This window comes from Lepidochelys kempii, chromosome 4 (assembly GCF_965140265.1).
Source record: "Lepidochelys kempii isolate rLepKem1 chromosome 4, rLepKem1.hap2, whole genome shotgun sequence".
Taxonomy (NCBI): Eukaryota; Metazoa; Chordata; order Testudines; family Cheloniidae; genus Lepidochelys; species Lepidochelys kempii.
Genome location: NC_133259.1, coordinates 13,412,493 through 13,437,359, shown reverse-complemented (window position 1 = coordinate 13,437,359; position 24,867 = coordinate 13,412,493). Strand labels below are relative to the sequence as shown.

General features: G+C 44.4%; 1 protein-coding gene across 4 annotated transcripts in view; it reads right to left on the bottom strand.

Moving 5' to 3' along the window:
* The window catches only part of SEPTIN11 (septin 11), a 74,256-nt gene extending 50,042 nt beyond the window's left edge, over positions 1 to 24,214 (bottom strand). For all 4 annotated transcript variants that reach the window (XM_073340439.1, XM_073340441.1, XM_073340440.1 and 1 more), the window contains exon 1: positions 24,035 to 24,214. In XM_073340439.1, coding sequence (XP_073196540.1) covers positions 24,035 to 24,061 — 27 coding nt within the window. In that variant the 5' untranslated portion in view covers positions 24,062 to 24,214. The remainder of the gene's footprint in view (positions 1 to 24,034) is intronic.
* Positions 24,215 to 24,867: the final 653 nt, after the last annotated feature.

The following is a 24,867-nucleotide window of genomic DNA, read 5'->3' as shown; positions in this document are numbered from 1 at the left end:
TTCATTCAAATACTTTTTACGAGGATATGCACAGTTTGGGCCAGATCCTCCGCTGGTGCACATCAGCATAGTGCAGCTACACCAATTTACACCAGCTAAAGATCTGGCCCTTAGAGTTCAATAACAAATTAGAAGGAAAGAAGCATAATCAGGGGGGAAAGCAAGTTTTCAGAACAGGAGCTTTGGAAAACCATTTATTTTCAGTTATTCGGTCACCATTCACGTTTCTAGTCCTTCCTGTACTTCAGCCCATGTAATCAGAGGAGCAGACTTCAGCCAGCAAGTCAGTGGCAAGAAAAATATGAACCATTTCCTCCTAAACACCGCTGCCACCCACCCAAAAGGGCTACATTACATACTCGCAAATAAATGGAGGTAGCCTCTGTTAAAAAAGAAAAACCAAAAAACCCAGAGGTGGAGTCAGAACACCATGAGAAATTAACCCACAGAGGAAAGTTTGATCTCTGCAGCTGCAAATCTGGTTTGTTTCAAAGACTTTGGATTTTGCAGTTCGCCCCGATACGATAGTCATGTGTGTTGGTGTAGAATTCCCAGTGATATTTCGAAAGCGGTGTCTGAATCTTGGCCAGCTTTCCACAACACCACATACATCAGTCATGGGTGAAACACAATCAGGGTGAAATGCTGGCCACAGAGACAGAGACAGAGATTGATTTAGGAAGTCTTGTGGCTCATATGGATCTCTTGTAAATCTGTGGGCACGTCTACACTACAAACTTTTGCCGACACAAGTTACCTCGGCATAAAGTGTTCATTTTCTAGAATTAAAGTTGTAAGCTACCTTAACAAGATATAATATTCTCAGCCAGTCTTGAATTTTCTAATTTTTGTATACTTATATTTTCCTTGGAATATTCTTTTAAAAGTTTTTAGTTATGAGATCATGATGTGAAGGAGTGAGGTGCTAACCTTAGACTATTTTTTTTTTTGTGGGCGTGCTAATTATGATTTCAGTGGTTGCCTTTAAAATTGGATGGATAACTCTGTCAATTTGACAGGTTTCAGAGTAACAGCCGTGTTAGTCTGTATTTGCAAAAAGAAAAGGAGTACTTGTGGCACCTTAGAGACTAACCAATTTATTTGAGCATAAGCTTTCGTGAGCTACAGCTCACTTCATCGGATGCATACCGTGGAAACTGCAGCAGACTTTATATATACACAGAGAATATGAAACAATACCTCCTCCCACCCCACTGTCCTGCTGGTAATAGCTTATCTAAATTTGAAAATGTTAATGGCACATCAACAAGAGATCTTCCTGTGGCATAGTCATAACATTGGTGTATTTAGAAAAAGTCAGAAGCAAGAGGCCATATTATAAGATTCTTCCTCATCTCCAATTTTACTGTGCTGATAGATTGTTACAGATATTTAACATTTCTGGACTTCGCCAGCAGCAGAAGACAAAACATTCTTTTCAGATACAAACTGCACAAAAGGAATGTTCCCACAGCACTCCCCACATTTGTCACTTGCAAAGGAAGCATTTGATCAGCACTCTAATCATGTTGATATTCCAACTTTTGAATGGGGCACTAGGGAAAGCTTACCAGACACTGTAAAATGTTAAATTCCTATTACATCTTATAATGAGACTGATAATCAAACCTCCACAGGAAGAAAAATAAATACTTTCATCACCAGGCAATGCAGACACTGCAAACAGTCTCATTTTGGGATTGCTGGAGGCATTGTCCTTAGATAGCATGGTGCTAAAATAACCATGATCAGGTAGATTTTCTCTTTCCAGTCTTTCCATTTTATTTATTTGGATTTGTACTGGGCAATATAAAAGAAGGCCCGTCCTAGACTACAGGTGATGTCAATTAAAACAATATATAAATCATTGCAGAACCACAATAGCTGTATACTTCTCTCCTAGCCTGCTCCACCACATACCAGCCACCAGAACATCTTACAAACCAGCAGAATTGCCTTCACATTCCACCCTCTCTCTCTAAAAAAAAAAAAAACCCAGTCTTCAGCCTTCCCCAGAAGCCCTCTCAGATACACAGGCTACAAGAAGTCAAGACATTCTAATGCATTCACAGAATCATAGAAGATTAGAGTTGGAAGAGACCTCAGGAGGTCATCTAGTCCAACCCCCTGCTCAAAGCAGGACCAACTCCAACTAAATCATCCCAGCCAGGGCTTTGTCACACCAGACCTTAAAAACCTCTAAGGATGGAGATTCCACCTCCTTCCTAGGTAACCTATTCCAGTGCTTCACCACCTTCCTGGTGAAATAGTTTTTCCTAATATCCAGCCTAGACCTCCCACACTGCAACTTGAAACCATTGCTCCTTGTTCTGTCATCTGCCACCACTGAGAACAGCTTAGCTCCATCCTCTTTGGAACCCCCCCTTCAGGTAGTTGACGGCTGCTATCAAATCCCCCCTCGCTCGTCTCTTCTACAGACTAAATAAGCCCAGTTCTCTCAGCCTCTCCTCATAAATCATGTGCCTCAGCCCCCTGATCATTTTTGTTGCCCTCTGCTGGACTCTCTCCAATTTGTCCACATCCTTTCTGTAGTGGGGGGCCCAAAACTGGACACAATACTCCAGATGTGGCCTCACCAGTGCCGAATAGAGGGGAATGATCACTTCCCTCAATCTGCTGGCAATGCTCCTACTAATGCAGCCCAATATGCCATTGGCCTTCTTGGCAAGAAGGGCACATTGCTGACTCATATCCAGCTTCTCATCCACCGTAATCCTCAGGTCCTTTTCTGCAGAACTGCTGCTCAGCCAGTCGGTCCCCAGCCTGTAGCAGTGCACTGGCGGGGGAAAAGAGTAAACTGCAGTCATAGGGCCCACACAGAGGATGCCCTGCCTACTGGGGACAGCCCCAACCAGGAAATAAAGAGGATCGAGAGCAGATATTCTCCCTGACCAGCCAGAATTATCAGATGTGACACTGGCTGACATCCACACAGAGAAGACCTAGTGTTTTTCCTCTTTAGAGACTCACCCACCTCCATGGCTGCAGACAGTTAAGTCTGGCTATGATCGATTTTATCTGCAAATTAACTCACAACGGGAGGAGCACACATGAGCAACCAAGTGAAGACAGCCTAGATTAACCAGACTACCTACCACCTGGAACAAATCAGCTGAGTGATGCTAGGCAGATACTATGGCGGAGGCAAAGAAACATTTCACTGTCTCCCACACAGCCAGGGCAGAAGAATTCTAAAGAATCTTTACAGTGCAACTGATCAGCCTCAGCATGAAACTTCTGCCACAGGGTCTGGGTCTTCTCTCATGCTTGATATGGGACAGGTCATCCATAAACGGCGGTGAACCGAGGACGGAGCTGGGGAAGAGGGCGTGAGGGAGGCACATTATAGGTCATAGATAACAAAAGGGCACTGTAAAATCCTACTAAGCCGTTCACAGAGTGAATCAGCAATACATTATTGCCCTTAAATAACACAGACCATTTATATTTAGCCAAATCAAAACCCAAACCCTCCACAACAAATGTTGCCCCCTACCTCCCCCAAACAGGTCAGACAGAACCTGCATTTTGCAGTGATCAGGGCAGCAACACGACTATTTGACCCCAGTGGGACGTGCAGGCCCAATCATGACTAAGAGCAGGTTTAGTTTAGTGCAGTAGTTGTGGCCATAGCTAAGGCCAGAAGCTGTTTCTGACAGCTGTCTGCCTTTCTTTGCTCTCCCTCTCTTTTGCTAGGCATTGACAAGCTTCCTGCCAGACCGTCAGCCCAGAGGCTAAAGATTTCTGAATCATCTGTGGCAAAATGGAGGCCCCACAAGTCATTCTCAGATTTACCCCAGGATACTTATGTGGTCTCCAAACTTATGCACGCACAGGTTTGGACAGCCTAAAATTTTGACCAATTTCCATTTTAAAAAAAGCCATATAATGGCACGTCTTTAGAAGCTGAAAGGTGCTGGCTTGCCATGGTAAGTAGGGCTCTTTTGGTAACAGCAAAAAGGGATTTAACCAATTCTATACCTAACTATCAACCATTTATATTTTCAGCTCTGACACTTGGTTCCTGCCCCGAAGGGCCTACGATCTAGGCATGACAGACACAGGGCACATCACCACTGCCATCTTACAGAGGCACCAAGTTAATTCAATTCAGACTCCCTACTCTTGTCAATGAGCGATCACACGCACCACCCAAAAATCCCCCTCCCGAGTAACGGGAACAGTACAATGGAGATAATGAATTGTTACAGGCTGAAGCAAGAGCAGAGGGATCGCCAGGGTGTCTTGGAGTGGCAGCAATATGGTGTGCAGTCCAGGGAAGCTCAGTCCAGGGAACCTCTGCAGTAAGGTTATACATCGAGCATGTTTATTTTTGCAACAACATTCTGATCTGCACACGGAGAAAACAAGTCCTGTTAAAATTATGCACTTTACAGCATGGTCTGTACTTTACATGTGCTGTAAAAATCCCCAGTGCCTATTATCAAGGCAAATGTCAGTCTTGAAATAAATGCTAACCCGTGGATGAGGACCCATCAGAAAAACAAAACATTAGCACAGAGCAGAAGCTTTACAGTCTGCCCCACTCATTGGAGAAATTCTCTTCTCTGGAGTGGATGAGTAGAAACGGCAGTTTTTCTATGCTAAAAGCTTCATGCAAAGACCAAAATGTTTTATGACACAAGGTGCAAAGCTTTAATATTTACGGCCTCAACAAAGCCAGTTCTGAGAATGCAAGGGCTGATTCTCAGCTAGGGCAGATCAGCGTTGCTCTGATTTATACCAGCTGAGTGAATCTGGTTCCAGGATTTTTAAATGGTTTCGCAACACACAGAGGGCCACCTCCTATAGCCTCTGTTTGGCGGATACTGACTTAACCCAAAAGGCCCCCTACATTTTCCCTCTCCATCACCCAATGGCCTCAGCTAGGGATTCTGAGCTGCAGAGAACATCAGAGTCAGTAACACTGAGGGGGGACCAGCTACTATTTCATAATTGGGAGAATTAAAAATATGGACGTTTCGTGTAGCAGGAAGTCGAATCACTGATTAAGGTGCTAAAAAGGAAACACCACCTCAGTCAGCAGTTACAGTCCTATAATAAAAGCTAGATCTGCAAAGAGCAACGGTCTGCTGAAACAAGAGAAGCGTTGCTCTCAGTGGCTCGGTGAACATGAGCTTTTTTGCTTATTTAGTAGAAATCGGGCACAATCCTGCTCAAACTTGCACCAGTTTTACCCTGATGTAACTCTGTTGGGCCAGATCCTCGGCTGGTGTAGGTCAGCATAGGTCCAGGGAAGTCAAGGGAACTGCACTGATTTCCACCAGCTATAGCTCTGACTCACTGACATTGATGAAGTTAAGCGTCAGGAAGAGGTGAGTGACAGCCTGCCCTCCTTGCCCTGTGGCTGCACAAGGATCAATCCGGCACTGTGGGTTTTCTGAACAACATAATTACATTTAATGCTCTGTCTGTAACATGTGACTGCCCTCTGGGCTACTATTCTGCAGTAGCCGAGTGCTAGGCGGCAGTACTAGATCACTACAGATAGTGGACGTAACGTTCATTTCGGCTTTTCTTGTACTTAAAGGGTCCACATCCCACTTGCAGTTCTACCATGCCTTTTCCTGCAGCTGTGCAGTTCGAGTGGCCTCCTCGTGATGCTCAGAACTTTACCTAGGATTCAAAGAGGAGAAGCCTTTTTCAACGCTTAAGGCTCACCAAATTCTTGAACTCTGCTTCAACCGCTGACAAAATCCAGCACCTATATGCCAGCATTCTTTAGAACAATCAGCCACGCTAAATACATTCTTAACTATGACACCAACTTGAAATCTAATTCTTTTTTTAACAAGTAAATTAAAAATCGTTTCAGATGCTATGCATACCCCTGGAATTCCCAAGCAGTTTTTGTGGTTGTTACAACCAGATCTTCCTATTTTGTTAAATATTTTTCTCTCTATTGTTAATGCCTGCAAAGGGAAACTGACCGAGAGTGTGGGAGACCCAATGAAACTGACTATACACCAAGAGCATTCAAATGTAGTGTACCTGAACTGGGAAGAGAAAAAAAAAAAAAGATAAATAGGGTTTTTTCCTCCATTTTTGTTCAGTGGGAGTAACCTTAAGTGTTATTTGAACAATTGCAGGTAAAAAAAGTTTCAAACGTGAAGTCTGATTTCCACCTGACAGCATCAGGAAAATTAACCCCGAATTAATGGATATATTCCAAAAGCTAATGAGATCAGTGGTCGCACAGTTATGCAACCATATTCATATTGTTTAGTAAATAATGTTTAGAGCTTGATCTGAAGCACAGCATCAACTGCAAAGTGGCTGATCCTTCTTTCAGATATGCAGTAACTGTTGCACATGATCCCTAAGAAAACCAAAAAAAAAAAGCCCGCAAAACATAAAAATATCCCACAAACCAGGATGGGTAAAAATGGATGATTTAAATTATAATAAGTTTTTCTTTTAAAAAAATAAACCTGTTTCAAAATGAAATCTGAATTTAATACAAAATATGTTAAGGCCTAAATGTATTATAATCTCTTAAAACATTTAAATAAAAAATAAAGATGCTGAATCCATGAATCTCTCTTAAAAAAAACTGAGTTAAAGGCTGTTTTTCTATATAAAGAAAGAATTGGGGAGGAAGACATCTAATTTTTGAGGTCAAGCTTTATAAATATGGCACAACAGGACAGCCTAAGTAACTTAAGCTCCAGTCACTTTCACTTAAGCACACTTGAAAATTTTCCCAGGCTGACCTGAAATAACCAGTCTAATTCACTGACTACAGTTGATCCCTCTGTTTAATAAACCATTTAGTTGTAAATATGAAACATGTTTTGAGAAAGAGAATTTTATGTATCCAAAACACACAAGGTTGTTTTGTTGAATAAAAATAAATTATGTGCTGTTGTGTGTGTTTACTTAAAGCTGAATTGAGATGGTAACTGGAATTGACACAAAACATGAGCAAAAAGTAAATTATCTAGTGAATAAGCAATATATCATTCACCATTTTCTCACACACTAAAAATGTACAATTAATAAGAACTGCAAAATATTATGCTATATAATAGCTTACATAAATATATATTTTTATAGCATACATGCCTAGAGAGCAAAAAGATGTACCAAAGCTAGTGTAAAGGTTCTACTTAATTGTAAATGAACATGTCTTAATGATTATACTAACCAATGAAAATGCACCTTTCTTCAGAAAAACAACTAAAGTACAAATGGAAAGGTTGATTCAAATCGATAATTTACATGGAGGCTTTCCACTTGATGATTTTAATTAATCCACCCTGCAACCAACACAACAGGAAGGAAACAGCTTGCACAGAAATGTCACAAAATTCAAGGCTTTCCAGAATTGAGACTCATGCTCAGCAAGATTGCTATTCCCAGGGGATGAACCAATAATCAGAGGGCTGGAAAGAGAGATAGTATTGACTTCACGGGTGTTACTTACAGTCGTGTAAATCGGGAGCCAGAGACTCAAGCCCCCATCATGTTTCAATTCCATGTATCCCTCCAGATCACTACTGCATACAACCCAGGTGTTCCAGTGAGATGATAGATATACGGTTGAGGCATTTAGCTGGGACCCATCCCTGGTAGTAAGTTCATCGAGTTTGTATGTTCCATAAAGGACTATCAGGAACTACTAACATCACAAGTTATACTTAGAAAGTCTTTCATGGCATCTACTTGATCTGACAAACAGCTAGGCTTACGCTGCAGTCCCTTAGAATTTGCAGAGACTGTTCTGGTACCACTCAGACAGAACATTTAACGTTTCTATGCCCATGACAGACATACAGCCATACTTAAAGTAATCAAGGCTATTCTGTGAATTATGTTTGAGGTTTAATTCCATTGACCACCCTCTAAAACCCAAGAGGCTTGCTTCTTCATTGCTCTGCACCTTGTACTGATGTAAACAACTATGCAAAGTGAGTACAGAACACTGCCCCTCTCATTTGGTAGCACTTTGCACTAACATGATTGCACAAGTTGGAGGGGAGAATCAGGTCCAAACTCCCTTTCTTCAGTTATTAAATACAAGCTACATCTACAATTTGAAGCAGTTAATGAATAAAGTCAACATAAGATTTATGTGGGTTCCTTTAACACCCACACCCCCATCCCCTCTCTCTAAAAAAAGTTACTGGGTTGTTTCAATATGTCTTGCTACCACTACAGTTTTGTTCAAGCAGTTGTTACAGAAGTGGCCTCTTTAAGCATATTTGAAAGGCTCTTGGTTTTGCAATACACTTGATTAGAGTTATAAGTCTGGCCATCTCATGATGCATTTCAAAGCTCAAGAACCTTTCGGGGTTGCACTGCATTTTATCCCATCAAACACAGGTGGCTTTCTGCAACAGAAAGCAGTGCTATTTGTAACAAGAGTAGCAGCAGCAAATAATCACCTAGTAATAAATACTGGCCTATGAGGCCAACTGCTCTGACCCCCAAAACCCATTGAACCGTTCTCTCCTGACAGCTTCAAACTCACCCCTCACGCTGCAGGGCAGGGGCTGCTCTATTCGGTGGTTGTAGCCAACGTGAATGGGCACATTGCACCATCTAATAAATGACAGCGAGTCCCCTAAAGGCCGCTGGCCACACGAGGTAATGCTAGTATTAATTATTCACACAGCTCAGTCACGTAGAAGGCACTTGGCAAAAAGCTGAATAAGACACATGGAAGCGTTGTGCGGACAGCTGCCACCTCTGGCACTCCTGAAGCAGCTAAGCAAGAGGACATGAAGGATGGCTTTGTGGGTAATGCACCAAGCCAGGAGCCTAAGGACCTGTGGTCTGTTTCTAGCAGGGTGGATACAAATAAAATAAAAAGATTTTGGGGGGATGGAGGAATCAATTTTTTATTGAATTAGATTTTTATGCTGTTATTAATTATGTTTTTCTTTTCTAAAGCAAACCTGTTTGCAACACAATCTGAATTTAATACAAAACATGTTAAGTCCTGAATTTATAATCTCTTAAAACTTCTAAATAAAAAATTTGCTGAATCCACGAACCCGTATCAAAAACTCTGTCTTAAAGGCTGCTTAGCCATGTAAAGAAAGAACTGGGGGGAAACATCAAACTTTTGAGGTCAAACTTTATAAATATGCAGCAATAGCTCAGCCTAAGTAACTTAGGAGACTCCCTCATTTTCAAGAGACTTAGGTGAGTAGAAACCTAAGCCCCAGTCACTTTTACTTGGGCATATTTGAAAATTTTCCCAGGCTGACCTGAAACAATCCATTTAGTTCACTGACTACAGTTAATCCCTCTGTTTCATAAATCATTTCACTGTAAATGTGAAACAAGTTTTGAAAAGAGAAGTTCATGTTTCCAAAAGATGTAAGGTTTTTTTGTTTCATAAAAATAAATTGTGTATGTTTTGTGTTTAATTAAATTCCAGTTACCATCCTAATGCAGCTTGACACAAATCATAAGCAAAATGTTAATTATCTAGTAAATAAGCAATCATTCACCATTTTCTAACATTAAAATTGTACAACTAATAAGAATTGAAAAATATTAAGCTATATAATTCCTTAAATAAATGCATAATTATAGTGTACCCTCCTAGGTAGCAAAAAGATGTACCAATTCTAGTGTAAAGGATCCATTTAGCTCTCAGTCAAGATGTTTTAATGGTTATGTCTACCAATGAGAATGCACCTTTCTTTAGAAAATAACTGATGCACAAAGGGAAAAGTTAATTACATTCAATTATTCAACTCAAGGCTTTCCACTTGGTGATTTATGCCATGATTTCAATCACAGATTTAAATCAACTTGATTTAAAAAAAATTTTAAAAAAAATCAATCCACCCTGATGTCACAGATCCACAAGATCCCCCAGCTTGTCCACAGTCCATAGGAGGAACCCCTTCAGTGTACCAGACCCCCAAGGGATCTCACTTTTCCTCCAAGGCAAGGCATGCGGCATCACTGCCTCCTTAGACTGAACCTCTGGGGATCTAGCACTCTGGCTTCACACCGCCACTCAGCAACTCCAACAGAGAGCCGCCCGGCAGAGACTTGTACGCTCTCCACCAAACATTTGCAGTGACACTCAAACAGCATTGTCAAAACAGGCTTCTTTATTTATCAACTGGAACCCAGCAAAAGAAGTCCTTACGCTAGCAGAGAGAAAAATGCACAGCTCTAGTATTTTCTGCTTAGCCCAGAGCCCAGCCAAGCTGTAGTAAATCCCCCTGTTCAAGGGGTCTCTGTCTGACCTCTTTGATCAGATCCAAGGTGAGAGCTCTGACGCCTTCCAGCAGCCAACTCTTTTGTGCCCCACTCCCCACTTCGCATCTCCCCTGTCCATTTTTCTCCAGCTGGGGGGATGCTGCTCAGCTTCCCTGCTGAGAGGTGGGAAAATCCTTCTCCCTTTGGGTCGCTGGTTGCTAAGTGTCAATGTCCTGGTGATTGTCTTCGCCATTGTCTTCGAGGATATGAGATTGGCCTTGGCCAGTCCCTTTTAATGACCCATCCCAACTCAAATAACTAAGTGACATTCATACCTGTGGCTCCTTGGCCTGCCCTGAGAGCAAACAGTCCTTTTCCACCCACTGGGAAACAATTCCGCATATTGGGGAAACTGAGGCACATGTGGGGAATGGGGGGTCATAAAAGTATTGCCCAAAATTCCCACTGTCACGATTCCTAGGTCTACACTGGACAAGTCAATGGGCCCTTCTTAGGCATGTCTGAAAATCCCACTAGCCACCTATCTGCATCTTTAGCTGCCTCAACCCCTTTGTAAACCTGGCCCTTAACCCGTCTGTATTTCAGGCCTGCTCTACACCCAACACTGCACCAGTTGAAGGAACGGTGCAATGTTGACCAGGTGCACTTTTGTAGGTGGACACTCTTACATTGGTATAAACCTGGCTTAGACCAGTTCAGCTTGCACCTGTACTTCTGGGCGCGCAGATGAGCCCTCAGCCGACTCATCCCCATTTCACTGAGAACACGACTGACGTAACCTCAGCAGCGGCGAGACGAAGTGATTCAATGCCTGTGGGGCACTCAGAGCTGGAGATTTTCTGGACAGTGAACAATGTGGGGTCAGGAAGGCTGCGTGGGAGGGGCCAACAGCTGAAGTCTTTCCCTGCAAGCTACTCAGGCCTTTGCTTCCCACATCTTATGGCATGCAAAGGCTGCAAGGTTCTGAACACGCTTACTGTCCCTGCCACCCTCCAGCTGCAGAGCATTCTTTCCACAGCCCTTCACTGCTCTGCGAAAGGAACCGACCCCAGGCGTAGGGGTGTGACATTTGCAGATATTGCCGTCTTTCCCCTCTGACCGTTTCCCTGTCGTGCTCCCTGCTCTCACACAATAGTTTGCTGGGATTTGTAGCAGTTGTGCTACTCAAAGTGGTGGTCCGCAGACCAGTGTCAGTCCACGAGCCATCGCCTGCCGGTCTGCGCGCACACTGGAAAAAAAAACTGCCGGTCCCCCGCATCAGATACCTTGAGAAGCACAGTTGTACAGCACCTAACACTATGGGGTCCTGCTCCATGACTGGGCCTCCTACTCAGTGCGGGAGTAATGGGGGTTTGAACCACACGGAGGTGGGAAGATCTGGGCATCCGTCATTACACCCTCAGGGCTGCATCGTGCTCTGAAGGGGATGGGGAGCAGCTATGGATGGCACTGCCTTGGGCAGCGGAGCAGACTGGCCATTTGGAGGGTGTTGAGGAGCTCACTCTATCTGCACGCCAGGCATCTCCAGCAGCATTCTGTCCCTCTGAGTCACAGCGTGCCTGCCAGCCGCTGCTTAAGTGGCACCATCAAGCACTTTGATGTGATGATTATAACAACTAAACTACAGTAAATAATGAGTGCCATGAGTAGGGAAATGAGACTTTAGGATGTGGCTACTACAAGCACTCCTCCTGATTTCAGTGGGACTTACCTGCATAATAAAAAGCACAGCTGGATGTGGGGAAGGGGAACAGAATCAGGCCCTTAATAAGGAACTTGTGTGCCCTTCTAAATGCACAGTAAGTGTCCAAAGTAACTCTGTACACTAGACCCAAACAGTTATGGTCCAGCGTATAAGTAGTAAATCACATACATTTAAAATTATCTCCCATTACCTGCCTGTATGTAACCAATGGCTGGGGCTGCTGCCATCTCTTGCATAAATGTTTGAGACCCATTCGTAACTGGTTTGTATAGGTTTTTTTTTTTTTTTAAAGAAATTTCTGAAATGAGAACAAAATACTCCCCTCCCCATCCCACCCCCCATTTAAAAATGGGGCTTGTTTCCCATGGGAATCAACGGGACCAGTCGCACTGTAGGGACTAGCCCTAGGAGTAGATGTTTTCAGATTGAGCTCAAACCCAGGAAACGTTACAATCAAGGCTGGTGCTCTGAGCATGATCTAGCTGAGATGAGTCTCCACAGCTGCTAGAGAACATGGTCCACAGTCCCCTATCTCGAGGGAAGAATGTCCATGCCTCTATCCTGACTGGAGATGCCATGGACCACCTAACATGGCATTCCACATTCCTAAGAGCATCATCTGGGAATCACCCTGCCCGTTGCCATATATGGTAATCTTTGGAGCTTTGTTCTTGGAAAGGACCATAGGAACCTACATTGACTTCCTGATGATTAGCCAGGCTCTTCAGTCAGCTGATGAAACTCAGCCAGCTAGAGAAGAATCTGCAATTGAGTTTACTTGCCCTTGACTGTGCTAATACAGACGTGTGGACTTTATTTGCAAGTTTACTCATTTCCAAATAGTAAGAAACATTTAACTACAGATAATTTACTTTAGTAACATCTATATCTATCTTTAATAAGCCACAGTAAAGCTTGGGCCACACATGAGAATTGTGCCCTAGTTATGGGGACAGAGAACTAGTAAGCCTGTGACCATGGGATGCAGGGAGCTCATTTGTATGACTTCTACTGAGCTACTCTGCCCCTCTCCGTATCTTTCTGGAGCAAGCTGAACTTTCCGCTGGGTGGGTTTGTCTTCTAGGACCGGTATGGCTCATAAAGCTGTGGATTTATTGTGCCTCTTTATCAGGTCCTTTAATCCACCCTGTTGTGAGGAGATGAAACATAATAGACTAGTGTCTGCCCCTACTAACTTTGTGCATCTTGTCTTGTCTGACTCAGTCTCTGTGACAGCCTTTTGTGCTTGGTTTTTGGCTAGGCCACTACCCGCTTCACAATTATCTGCTTGAGCGGTCGATGGCCAAGCTAGAAAATGAATTGCCATGACCTGTTGTGTTGGTTACCTACTTTAGTATCTAATTTTTACAGAGCGAGGCCCAGGCTGGGCAGCTGGAGTCAGCTAGGAATATCTTGACACCTAGCTGGAGCCACATGGGACTCTGCCCAGGCACAAGGACCTGACTCTGTCCGTGTGGATGCAGTTTGCGGGACTGCGACCCGGCTTGGGCTGTCTGTCCCCAGCATCTCTACTGAAACGGTGTTGTTTGAGATTACAAGCTTATCCTGATAACATGGGTCGCATGCTGTAACGCTCACCACATGAAGCTGTCATTGTGTAAGAGTCCCTGAGGTTCTCAGCTAACCCCGCACCTAAGGAGGCCATGACCTCCTCACTGGAGGTTTAAAATACTAGGTTAGAGAGACAAACAGCTCCCAAGGCTGGTCTAGGTATATTTGGTCCTGTCTCAGCATGGGGGGGATGGACAGATGACCTCTCTAGGTCCCTTCCAGCCCTATATTTCTGTGATTCCATGACTTTACTCCATGCAAAGTGGGTATAATATACAAGACTTGCTTTGCACAGGAGTAGATGACTATAGACGCACAAAGCAATGGAGGATCAAGCACCCTGGGTTTTTTTGTTCTTGTTTGGCAGTAGAGCTGCAGTCTTTTCCATTTCATCCTTCGAAAAATCTCTCCTCCTTTTACAGCATATTTCAACGAAGTGAGGAGGTTTGGCCCTATTTTTGTCTCATAAATAAGGTCATAAGATTTCAGATGCTGGCAGGTATGTTTTTAGCTGAAGTATCCAGGAAGAGAATCCGAATAGCTGCTCTAGATTTTTCCTTCTGCATGTTGTGGTAGCTGGAATACGTGTTTGGAAGCATCTGAAAAATAGCTTGAAAATTCTCTCTCTCTCGGGGATAAATCACAAAAAATGTTATATTAAAAATGGCGGAGTTTATTTTCATGTTTCCTTACTAAGAGCAGTGGTTACAGCCTGCGACCTCACAACAAGCCTTGGCAAAGGGACAATAATAAATAATTCGGTATAGAGACTTTTTTTTTTTTTTTTTTTTTAAAGAAGTAAAGCAAAGACTGGGTTGGGCATTCAAAGCAGAATTTGGTGGCAAGCTCTACAGTGCAGCTGCAGGGCTGGTCGCTGGCTCTCGTGTAACCTTTCTGCAGGGCTCCACTGACAGCTAATGGATGTTGCAGCAGACGGGGTGTGGAATAATTTATGTATTTAAAAGAATGCCCTTCCGTAGAGCATGCAGATGAGTGCTCAAAGATTTGAAATGTTTTTCCAACAAAATGGTTGAAATGTTTGGCCAAATCCTGCCACCAGTTCCATTAGTGGAGTTACCTTGGATTTTCACAGAGCAGGTTTATTTATGCTATTCGCTAAAATCACTCATTTAGTCTTCTCAAAAAAGCAGTTGCACAATATATTAGTTTTGTGCCAGTATTAAGTAATCACTAGAATTAGGCTGATGAAACATTTGAGCGGCAAAACTCCCATTAAGTTCAATAGGGACTGGCTCAGGTTCTAAATAATTTATTATAGCACTTTTCATCCATAGATCTCAAAGCATTTTACAAAGGAGTTCAATTGTCTCCATTTTACAGATGGGGAAAACTGAGGCACAAGGAGGCAACATGACATTGTCCAAGGTCACCCAGTAAACCAGTGGCAGAGCTGGGACTAGAACCTAGGCCTTCTGAATCCCAGGTCAGTGCACTGTCCACTACGCCCCACTGCCTCTAATTACATAGGGAAGAGTAAATACATACCTCTTAACACATAGTACTATTACTAGATACTCCTGCTTCAAACAGGAAGGTATAAATTGCTTTGGGGGGAGGAGGGGACACACACATAGGCTCAAGAATATGAGAAACTCTAGATTTGTGAAGTCTGCTTAACCAGCATCCCTTGCCACTGTGACAATCAGTGCGTGTCCAGGAAGTATGGCACGTCTCTGAGAAACAGCTTGGTTTCATCTTTCAGTTCAGCTTCCTTGTAAATTCAAAGCATCAGGAGGGCTTTATTACTGCTTTGGCTCGGAGCCAAAGTTCAGATCCACACCTGAACTTTCCCCACAGGTAAGCCATAACCAGACCCACGTTTCCCCTCCATGGGATGTGAGTAACTCTCATTAAAGTCAGTGGTGGTTGTTCATGCCCACCAGCAACACAATGACAGCCCCCAGCTTCATTTCAGCCTGTTACAGAGACTGGGCCCACAGCTTGTGGGTGTTTGAAACTGGGGGTGTATTGAGGGCTCACCTCAAACTTTTAAATGAGCAACTCAACAGACAGTCACGAACCCGGAAAGCACGTTCTACCTGATGCAGGCAGTGGGGGTTCTTGCAGTTCTAATTTCTATCAGTGCGTCCATGTCAAGACATTTTCCACCCATCGAAATAAAAAGCTCATCCCGATCCCTGAGCTTGGCACACAGGGATGGAGATGGAGCTTCATGAGACCTTTGTGTCCTCTTATCTTAGGTCAGCTATGGACCACTTCAGCAAACTTAGCTCTGCACAGCTGCCGATTGCCCTTAGGGGCCCGTTACAACAGCCAAGTCTCCATGCCCCATGATATCCTCAGCGCTAGCCATATCAACTTCATACAAGACATACAGATCCGCTGGGTTCACACACCCCTTCATGCCAGTGCAGCTCTTTCCATCATTGCTTTGAGACTCCTTGTGAGAGTCAGCACTTGAACAGGAGTATACACGGCCGAATCAGGCCGTACTGGGGGTAGTATTCAAAAGTGCTGGGCCCCTCAACTCTTTTGGACTTCAATGGGATCTGTGGGTGCTCAGCACCTTTGAAAATTGTGCCATAGGGTGGCAGACACTGAACACTTAGGCTCCTCGTGTCTGACTAATCCAGGGTTCCAAAAACAGGTTAAAAAGAGAATTGTAAATTAGGTCAAATGCTACTGGAAAGTGCAAATTATTTTATATATAGCAGATCGCACTAGGATGCCAGTTAATTCTCAGCTTGCAGTTGTCAGATAGTTGCTGAAATTCCTGCTTTGCCTCAGCTGCCATATTAAAGTGCCACGTACTCAATATTAATGAGACAGATGAAACACAGCAAGACTAGGTTTGCTCTTTCTGTAATAAAAGACACTTTGTGGCAGACATGAATTCCTTTAAATATTCAAAGCATGAAGGATTTCTCAGATTAGATACAGTATTACCTACAGAAGATTGGAAACATACTTGAAAAAAGCCATTGTCAGTACTAAACTGAAATCTAATGCCTTGAAAAAAAAAACCCTAAAACCATGGGATAAAGCTATCCCCCACCCCCAATTTAGTAAAGTCCTTAACTTCATTATTTTGTTTGGACACAAGATGGGAAAATGTTCAAAACTGAAATTGTTAGCCTGGATTTTGAAGTGACTAGTGATTTCAGGTACTCAATTTAAGACACCCTTAAAGTACCTGCCCCAGATGAAGATCTGGAGGCCTCTTTAATCAAACAGAGAGATCCAATTGCCGAAAGCTGAGCTGAGCAAAGTTCAATCTGGAAATAAGTAGTAATGGTGGGCAGGGAAGAGGGGTGTTCTGTTTTTTTAACAGTACGTGTAATTAACCAATGGAACAGATCAAAGGATGTGGTAAAGTCTCCATCATTTAAAGCAGATCAGAGGTCTCTCTAAGATAGATAAATATATTACACCCGTACACACACTGCCCCTTCTACCCCAGGTTAGTGGGCTTAATGCAGAGGTCACTGGGTGAAATACGGCCTGTGTTACACAGCTGGCCAAATTAGAGGATTATTTTGGTATCTCAACTTTGAATCTATAGGGGCCCAATTTTCTGAAGGTGGGTGCTCACCACTTTCTGAATAAAATACGTCTCAGCTTGGGAACCAAAAAACTCTTAGACAAAAACAAAAACTAGCCACTTTTTAAAATCTTGACCCGAATTACTAATAAAGTTTCTTTTTAAACATGTGTGTTATAGATCAAATACTACCAATCGAAAAAAATCAAGACAAGAGACTCAAAGACAAAAAGATATGAAGCAACAACAAACAAGAGAAAAGACAGTTCCAGTTTTGTGGAGCCTCAGTAGCTACCAGGTGACAACCTGTTTCCTGTACAAGTCTGAAGTATCTTGGGTAATCACTGTTATTACAATAGGGTGCCAAAAGGTGATAGCCAATTCAATGATAGCCAGATGCCAGTGCCTTTCCAGGTTGCAAGTCTCTCACTTGCCAAACCAGGCTGTTGCCTGCCAAATAGCATACTGGAAAAAAAGCCATAATTGTAACTATGGCATTCTTCATTCATGTGAGCTTGGCCCAAACAAAAAAACAAAAACACACACACCCCAAAAAAACCTAACAAAACCCAACCCATAATTTTTACGGCCTGATACTAACACTCAAATTCCAAGGGATGGGTGTTCAGATCAGTTAAGGAAGATGATATGAAATGCAAAGACTAGGTTGTGGAGGAAGCAGTGTGTACAACCATCTAACAACGTAATAAGGGATTTTCAGTTCACTCTTCAGTGCAGCTTACGCTCTGCAATTTATCACTGCAAATAAAAAAAAAAGGTGGAAAGCTTCTTTGTAATTATCAAAGCAGTCTTCATAAGGCTGATCCCTGCCTCATCTTTATACTGTTTAAAAATATAAATGGATGATGCCATGGGTAGAGATCTTGGAAACCTGACTGGAATTATGTTCAACTGTTTGAGTCAAGCTTTTGATATACTCAGCCCAGACACTGAATCTCTTGTCAACTGCAAAAGGTAACTGCGGCCTGATCCTATTGTCATTGAACTCAATGGCAAAACTCCCATCAACTTCAATAGAGCTAGATCAGCCACCTAATGGGAAAAATATCAGCCTGGAACTAGTCAACCATTTCTGAAGACTCCCTTCAGGATTCAATACATGGATTCAGTGGAAGAATTAAAAAAAAAAAAATGGAACATTCTTATGATAAGAGCAATTACTGTTCCTCAGGAGTGCAAGGGACCAAATACAAACAGATTTACAAAAGGATTTTGCATCTGCTGTTCAGGAATCAGTTTTGAGTAACCAATTTCCAAAGAAGAGGATGTTTGGATCAAAAGGAAAAAAAAAAAAAATTTCTAAAATGAGCTCTTTGCATATAACTGTTGAGGAGGGCACATGACCGGAACTGGTAAAGAAAATATTTATGATTTTGGAGCAAATGGACTGTTTCTTTAAAAAAAGATTTTACTAATAGATTTTAAATAGCAAATAGAATCAAACTAAAACAAGGAAGCAGAAACAGAAAGACGGTGAATTCACATGTACAAAAACACATACAGAGTTAAGGAAATAAGCAATCAGTTGAGAAAATCCCTGGAGTGCCCCCTGACATGATCTTATCAGTGATTACAGGAGATGAAAGCAGAAAATAGAAGGCCCAGTCCTGCAAACAGATCAACGTGCACTAGTCCTAACTCCCACTGAGTCCCATTGACTTCAACAGAGCTAGGATACACGTTCACAGAAAAGGACTCTCTTCTAAACAGAATGGGTTTAGATTTTTGGATAAGAAATCCCTAGGACATTAGGTCAGAGAGCTGCAAGATAATGTACTTTCAGTGAAATGGTGAGAATAGTCTCTTGGCTACTTGTCTGCTGTTGCAACAGTTGGTTTTTAGAATTCACTTTGGCACAGCTGAGGCAATTTCAATGGAAGTCCAAAGAGATGCTGTGGGGGTGCAGAGACACAAAAATTTACAGGAAAAACATGGTGATACTTGTAAAAAAATGGCAGGGAATTGATCCCCCTTCTGTGGAGATATATATATATTTTAAACACAGCACACCGCAGTGGTCAGTCAGACGTTGTCTATCCTAGAGTCCAAATGATGTTAACCCGAACTGTGTGTAAAACTCACTCTAGAATGATGCTAATCCTGGGCCACACGCTGCCCGGTGCTCTGGCGTGTCGAGGAGTGCAACATGGCTTAGAAGAGCCTCCAGACACTCAATGGAGCAGAGAAGAAACAGCATCTCAGTGGCATGGTCTCCCCTGAGCCAACAGGCCCCTTTGCACAAGAACCACATGCTCAGGGCCCGGACGATGGGCATAGGATGACTAGGGCAGATGGCAGAGCAGGGGCAGCAGTCATTCTCCACATCATGCTTTCCTATGCACCATCTGGGTTTCTGCTAGCCTATAGGCCTTCACCCTCCAGGAGCGGGGAATAAGGTGCAAGCAATGGAGGGAAGCCAATATCCCAGCAACCTTCTAATCTCCTTGGAAGAGTGCTCTGAAGAGTCATTGAGCTCTCCCCTCTGAGGAAGGCATACCCTGTCTGTTTCAAATCCCAGTGCACATTGGGCCATCAGCCATGTGATTGCACAGTCTATAGAACACTGTTGTAACTAGTGATCTGGGAATCTTTTTGCTATCACTTCGTTTATTGTGAGAACAAGGCTCCCTGCAACATGCTTGTCTGTGTGCGTTTCCCATCCAGTCAGGAGGGTGCTTCATTGGTATTAATTGTGAATGCTACTAGCACAGGCGAATTTAGATTGGATCATCATTATGCACTTCCAGGAGAGGGACCCATCTATGCTGGGACCTGAAATTGTTTTAGCACCTTTCCAGGAAGAACCATTGTGCTAACATGGTTCAGAACCGAGAGCAGATCCAACCAGAGAAGACAATGGATGTTGCAGAGGCAGACAAGTCTGCTGAGGGTCAGACGAAAGAGTAAGCCTGTCTCTTCCCAGCACCTCCCCCTGCTCTCTCCGCCCCTCCCCCCCACGACAGGATTTCTGCCACTAATTAAAAAACAAAACAAAACAGATAAAACCCTTGTGCCCATCCTGCATTTGCAATTGTTAGAGAAGCAAAGATTCCAAGGAGGAATGAGCAACAAAAACCCAGATTGCTTCCAGTGTGGACAATGAGCCAGAAAAGCAGAATCTGGGGGCGGGGGAGGGGACATTTCAAAATGCCTCCTGTCTAAGCAAACATTTGTTTCTCAGACTGAAGCTGCTTAATGAGCCTTGGCATTTCAATGGTCCTCCTTTGACTTTAAAGCCAACTGCTCTGTGGCAAGGGACATCTTCCAAGAGTTTCCCACAGTTGCTTCACGGAGCAACTAGCCCTAGGGAAGATGGCCTGCTGGGTGCAGGACATCACTCGCAGTTCAACCTGAGATAGCAATGGCAACAATGTCGGGGGGGGGGGGGGGGACGACGACACGGGACACACTGTTCACACCAGGGCCCAGCTAGAAGAGTGGGAGCAACAAGGAGAAAGGTTTGAATGAATTTCCCTAAGAATTAAAAAAGAAGAAGATTGCAAGCAGGGAGAAGACTGATTTAGTGGTTAGGTGCTACTCCCTGGGGCTCGGGAGACCTGGGTTCAATTCCCTGCTCTGCCAGACCTGTTGTGTGATATTGGGCACTTAATCTCTTTTGGCCTCAGCTCCCCTCTGTAAAATGGGGATAACAACACTTCCCTACCTTACAGGGGTGCTAAGATTGCGAGGTGCTCAGCTATCACAGTAATGGGGCCATACAAGGACCTACGACAGAAGCAGAACACCCCACCCCATACAAAGGTGCAGGAGTGAACCACATTTGCTTCTGAACCCATCTCCCTACTCCCAGGTCTCCAAGCCATCCGCAACTCCATAACACCTTCCATAAACTACTCTTCCAGTTGTCCAAACAACTAAGATGCCACACAGGTACGAGCACCCTTCCACTAATTCACAAGGAGGCCTAGCTTTCCAAAGATGGTGAGCACCCACAATTCTGACTGATGTCAGTGGGTGCCAGGGGCACTCAGCACCTGGGGTCCACTCAATGGCTTTTTATTTTTTTTAAACGAAGTCTGACATTCTGCCAGCAACAACAAACACTCAAAGATCCTAAAAGAGGTCACAAATTCGAGTAGTCCATTAGCCGTGCTTTTGTTTTCTCTCTCATTTTTCTCCAATGGGTGTGATTGGTAGCCCTTTTCCTGTATATTTAATATATTGTCAAGGATAAAGATAATACCATTTTTAAAACTGTTCAGATTATATCATCATCTTCCAAAGCCCACGTGTAAAACTTGCACTCCAGCGCTTCATCCTGCGCAGTATTCTTGGATTTAAGCTATTGGTCTTCCTACAAAAGTCAAGTCACGATCCTGAAAACACTTAAGCACATGCATAATATTAAGCAGATGCAAAGTCCCACTGGAGTCCCTGACCCTAATCTTGCAAAAACATATGCCCGTGTTTAACTTTACACATTGTAATTAGTACCACCAAAGGCAATGCAGTGCATAAATTGAATTATCATTTGCTGGATCAGGGCCTTAAAATCTTTCATCTTTTCAGTACTCATAGCCAGCCTACTAGACTATCATTAAATATAGTTCCTTTGGAGTGGTTGGTTAGATATTTGTTCTAGTTATTTTTTTTAATGCATGTTTTACAAGTAACAAAGATCATATCCTGCATAGGCCATCTCAGCAGTAAAATGTTACGACTCAAGAATGCTATCTTGGCTCATTAAATCAGATTAAGTTGTTCTTAATTTCATTCCTTCTACTTTCATTCCCCCCCACCCCAAATACTTAAAAAAAAACCACACACACAAATTAGCCAAATTCAGAGTTTGAAAGGCAAACATTTAACAAGAGGAACTTCACCCTCTCCGCATGTATAATGTGTTAACAATTAACCATTTCTCCAGCTCTCCCTCCCACCAACCCAATACCCACACAGGAGTAAACGTAGGGAAGAGAAGATTAGATTAAAGGAGTTGCACATACAGAATGGTCCACCATGGCTATGAGACTTCAACTCTCTAGAGATGCTCTCAGGAGAGCAGAACTCTGTTCTTGTTCAGCAGCAGAGCCCAGAAACTGAGATTCTAGAGGAGTAGCAGAGTCTAGCAGTACAGCTGGTTAACAGACTGTGTGCTATATAGCAGGTTACCTAACTGGACACTGCCTTAGGCTTTGCACTTAGGCAACCTTAACTCTAAACCAAAGATTTTCCCCACTCTTCTCCCCTTGAGTAGGAATTTATTCTGCAAGCAGTCCCATTGAAATCAACGAGGGCTCCACGACACACACAGACTTGAAGCCAGTTTAACTGGTGCAAATTTTCACTGGGGCACTATTATTCTGGTTTAAGAAATGCTTATTTTGGTTTAGCTGACACCTGTTCCTCATGGACTTAAATTAAACCAACACAGGAATGCCCCCCACAGCTTTTTGCATCAGTTTAACTACATCAGTTCTATATATCACCTTACATTGAACTGGTGCAAGTCTGCGTGTAGACAAGCTCTGAGCCTACTTAATGAGATGGCCCTGGAAGACTCTGATCTGTAGGCTCCCATTCAGCAACACATTTAGGCCTGCGCTTACGTCCCACTGATTTCAGTGGGATTTAAGCCTGTGCTGAAGTACAAGCTTAAATGTAAGTACCTGTTTAACGCCTTGCTGAACTGGGATCTTAGAGACCCATTTCACAGCCAGCTATGGCTCTCCAGTAGCTAGCATAAATTATAGTTGTTCTGTTATTAAACTTCAACTCTTGTTTTGTTTTCTTTAGCAGTGTAACTTCCCCTTCTACAGCAACACTGCTAAGGGACCATATACATTGACTCTGATGCACAGAATATGCAGTTTATTAGCCTGTTAGATCCATAATTACGTAATGAATGCTAACAGAAACTGTGTGATCCAGGTCACATCTTGAACACAGACACCATTTTCACATTATGAAAGTTACCACATTTAAAATCTTCAGCTCCATGTGCAACATCTGTTTTACTGGTAGGCACAGGAAAAAGTCAATCAAGTTTCTTTCCCTTCCCCCTCTCGACAGTGTATGAAAGCGCATTCATCTGGTCAACATTTCATTTCTCCCCCATTTCTGTGAGTTCGACACAATAAAAGCTTTTTTTGTAAGATCACTTTTAATGCTTTTGTACTTCCCAACATGTATGAAAAACTCGGTGGGAACCAGAGATCAAAACAAACTGGTATACATCAAAACCTGCAAAAGCTATAAGCTCATCCTAAGAAATCATTTTCATTTATGGTTTCTAAACTCAGTGATAATCCATCAGCAAAGTATCAAAACAAACAAAAACCCCTAAAAAAAAAAAATCTGAAATCCTGGGCGTTTTTCCCTCCCTAGTTAATCCTAGACGCAATCTACAGTTGCTCTTAAATCCAGCAGCTGTAGGTTTTCTGACTGTGGGAAATTGCTGGGGAGAAGCTGTAGCTGCCAAATGACCACATGGAGTCACCATCACCATTTATTAATTTATTTTATTCTTTCGGGAATAGCTGGGGAGGAAGCAAAGAGGGCAGGTCACGGCCGTGCTAACCCAGATTCATTACACGGCTCTCCCCCAGCACCTCTGTTCTCCAGTTCAACGCTACCCTTTCTCGGGTCACGCAACACCACACGCTTTGTCCAGAGAATAAACTATTCGCCCAACTGTCGCAAGGGAGGAAGCCTTGAAGGCGTCTCCCTGCGGGGCTCAATTCACCGCCACTGCTGCTCGGACACAGGCGGCTTGAAAACCTCCCCAAGCATCTCCCACCCAGCAGGCGCCGCCCGCCCCGCTGGAAGCCCACGGCAGGCGCCAGGTCTGTGCCCTGGGCTAGGGAACCATCGCCCTGCTGGGGTGAATGCTCTCCCGGGGCTGGAAGCCCTCCGGGGCAGACCAGGACCCCGCCGTGCTCGGGGCTGTACAGACACAGACCCGACCCGGGCAAAGGAGGGCTCCAGGCGAAGCGCAAGGGCCCGATCCGGATCTCACTCACCGCGGGCCTCCCCACCGCCACGGCCATCCCCGCGCTGCGCCGCCGGGGCTCGGGCTCCGGCTCCGGCTCCAGCCTGCCCGGCTCCCCGCGCTCCAGCCGCCGCCGCCGCCGCCGCTCCGGGTCCCGCTCGCGCTCTGCCCCCGCTGGGCTGCAGCCGCAACATGGCCACCCGGCTGGGCGGGCCCATGCGCGCCGGGGGCGGGGGAGGGGCCGCGCCGGGGGGGGGAGCCGCCCCCGCCCCAGTCCCCGCGCAGGCCGCGCCCCCGGGGTCCGCTGCAGCCCGCGAGCCCCGGCGAGTGCCCGCGTCCGCCCGGCCTGCTGCAGCCGCCGCGCGGGGGAAGGCGAAGGGGCACCCCGGGAACCATGTGTGCAAGGGGGGGGGCACCCCGGGAACCATGTGTGCAAGGGGGGGGGGGGTCGCTGCCAGCCATTGAAACAAACTGTGACCCTGGCTGGGCTATCTGGGAACCACGTCCAGCCGGGGGCGGGGGGGTGCCCTGCACCCCCAGTTCCAGCACCTGTGGGGTTACCTGGTGACTAGGGTCACAAGGGCCAGTGGCCCCCCCACATGCCCCCTGGCCTCCGACACAGAGCTCTGCACTGGGAGCTGCCCCCCTTGCAGAGCTGATCGCTGGGAGCAGGGGGATTAAACCCCAGCCAGGCTGCACAGCCCCCTCTTGGGCGGCTGCGATGAGTTCTGTTTCTGGTTCACATTTTCACACAGCATTTCCCAGGCCTGTAAAGGATTTACAGGAATTTTAAACAGTGTCTTCTGCACCTGGAATCTGTGTCCCTCCCTCCTGAGTGTTGCCAGACAAACATATGTGCCTGGG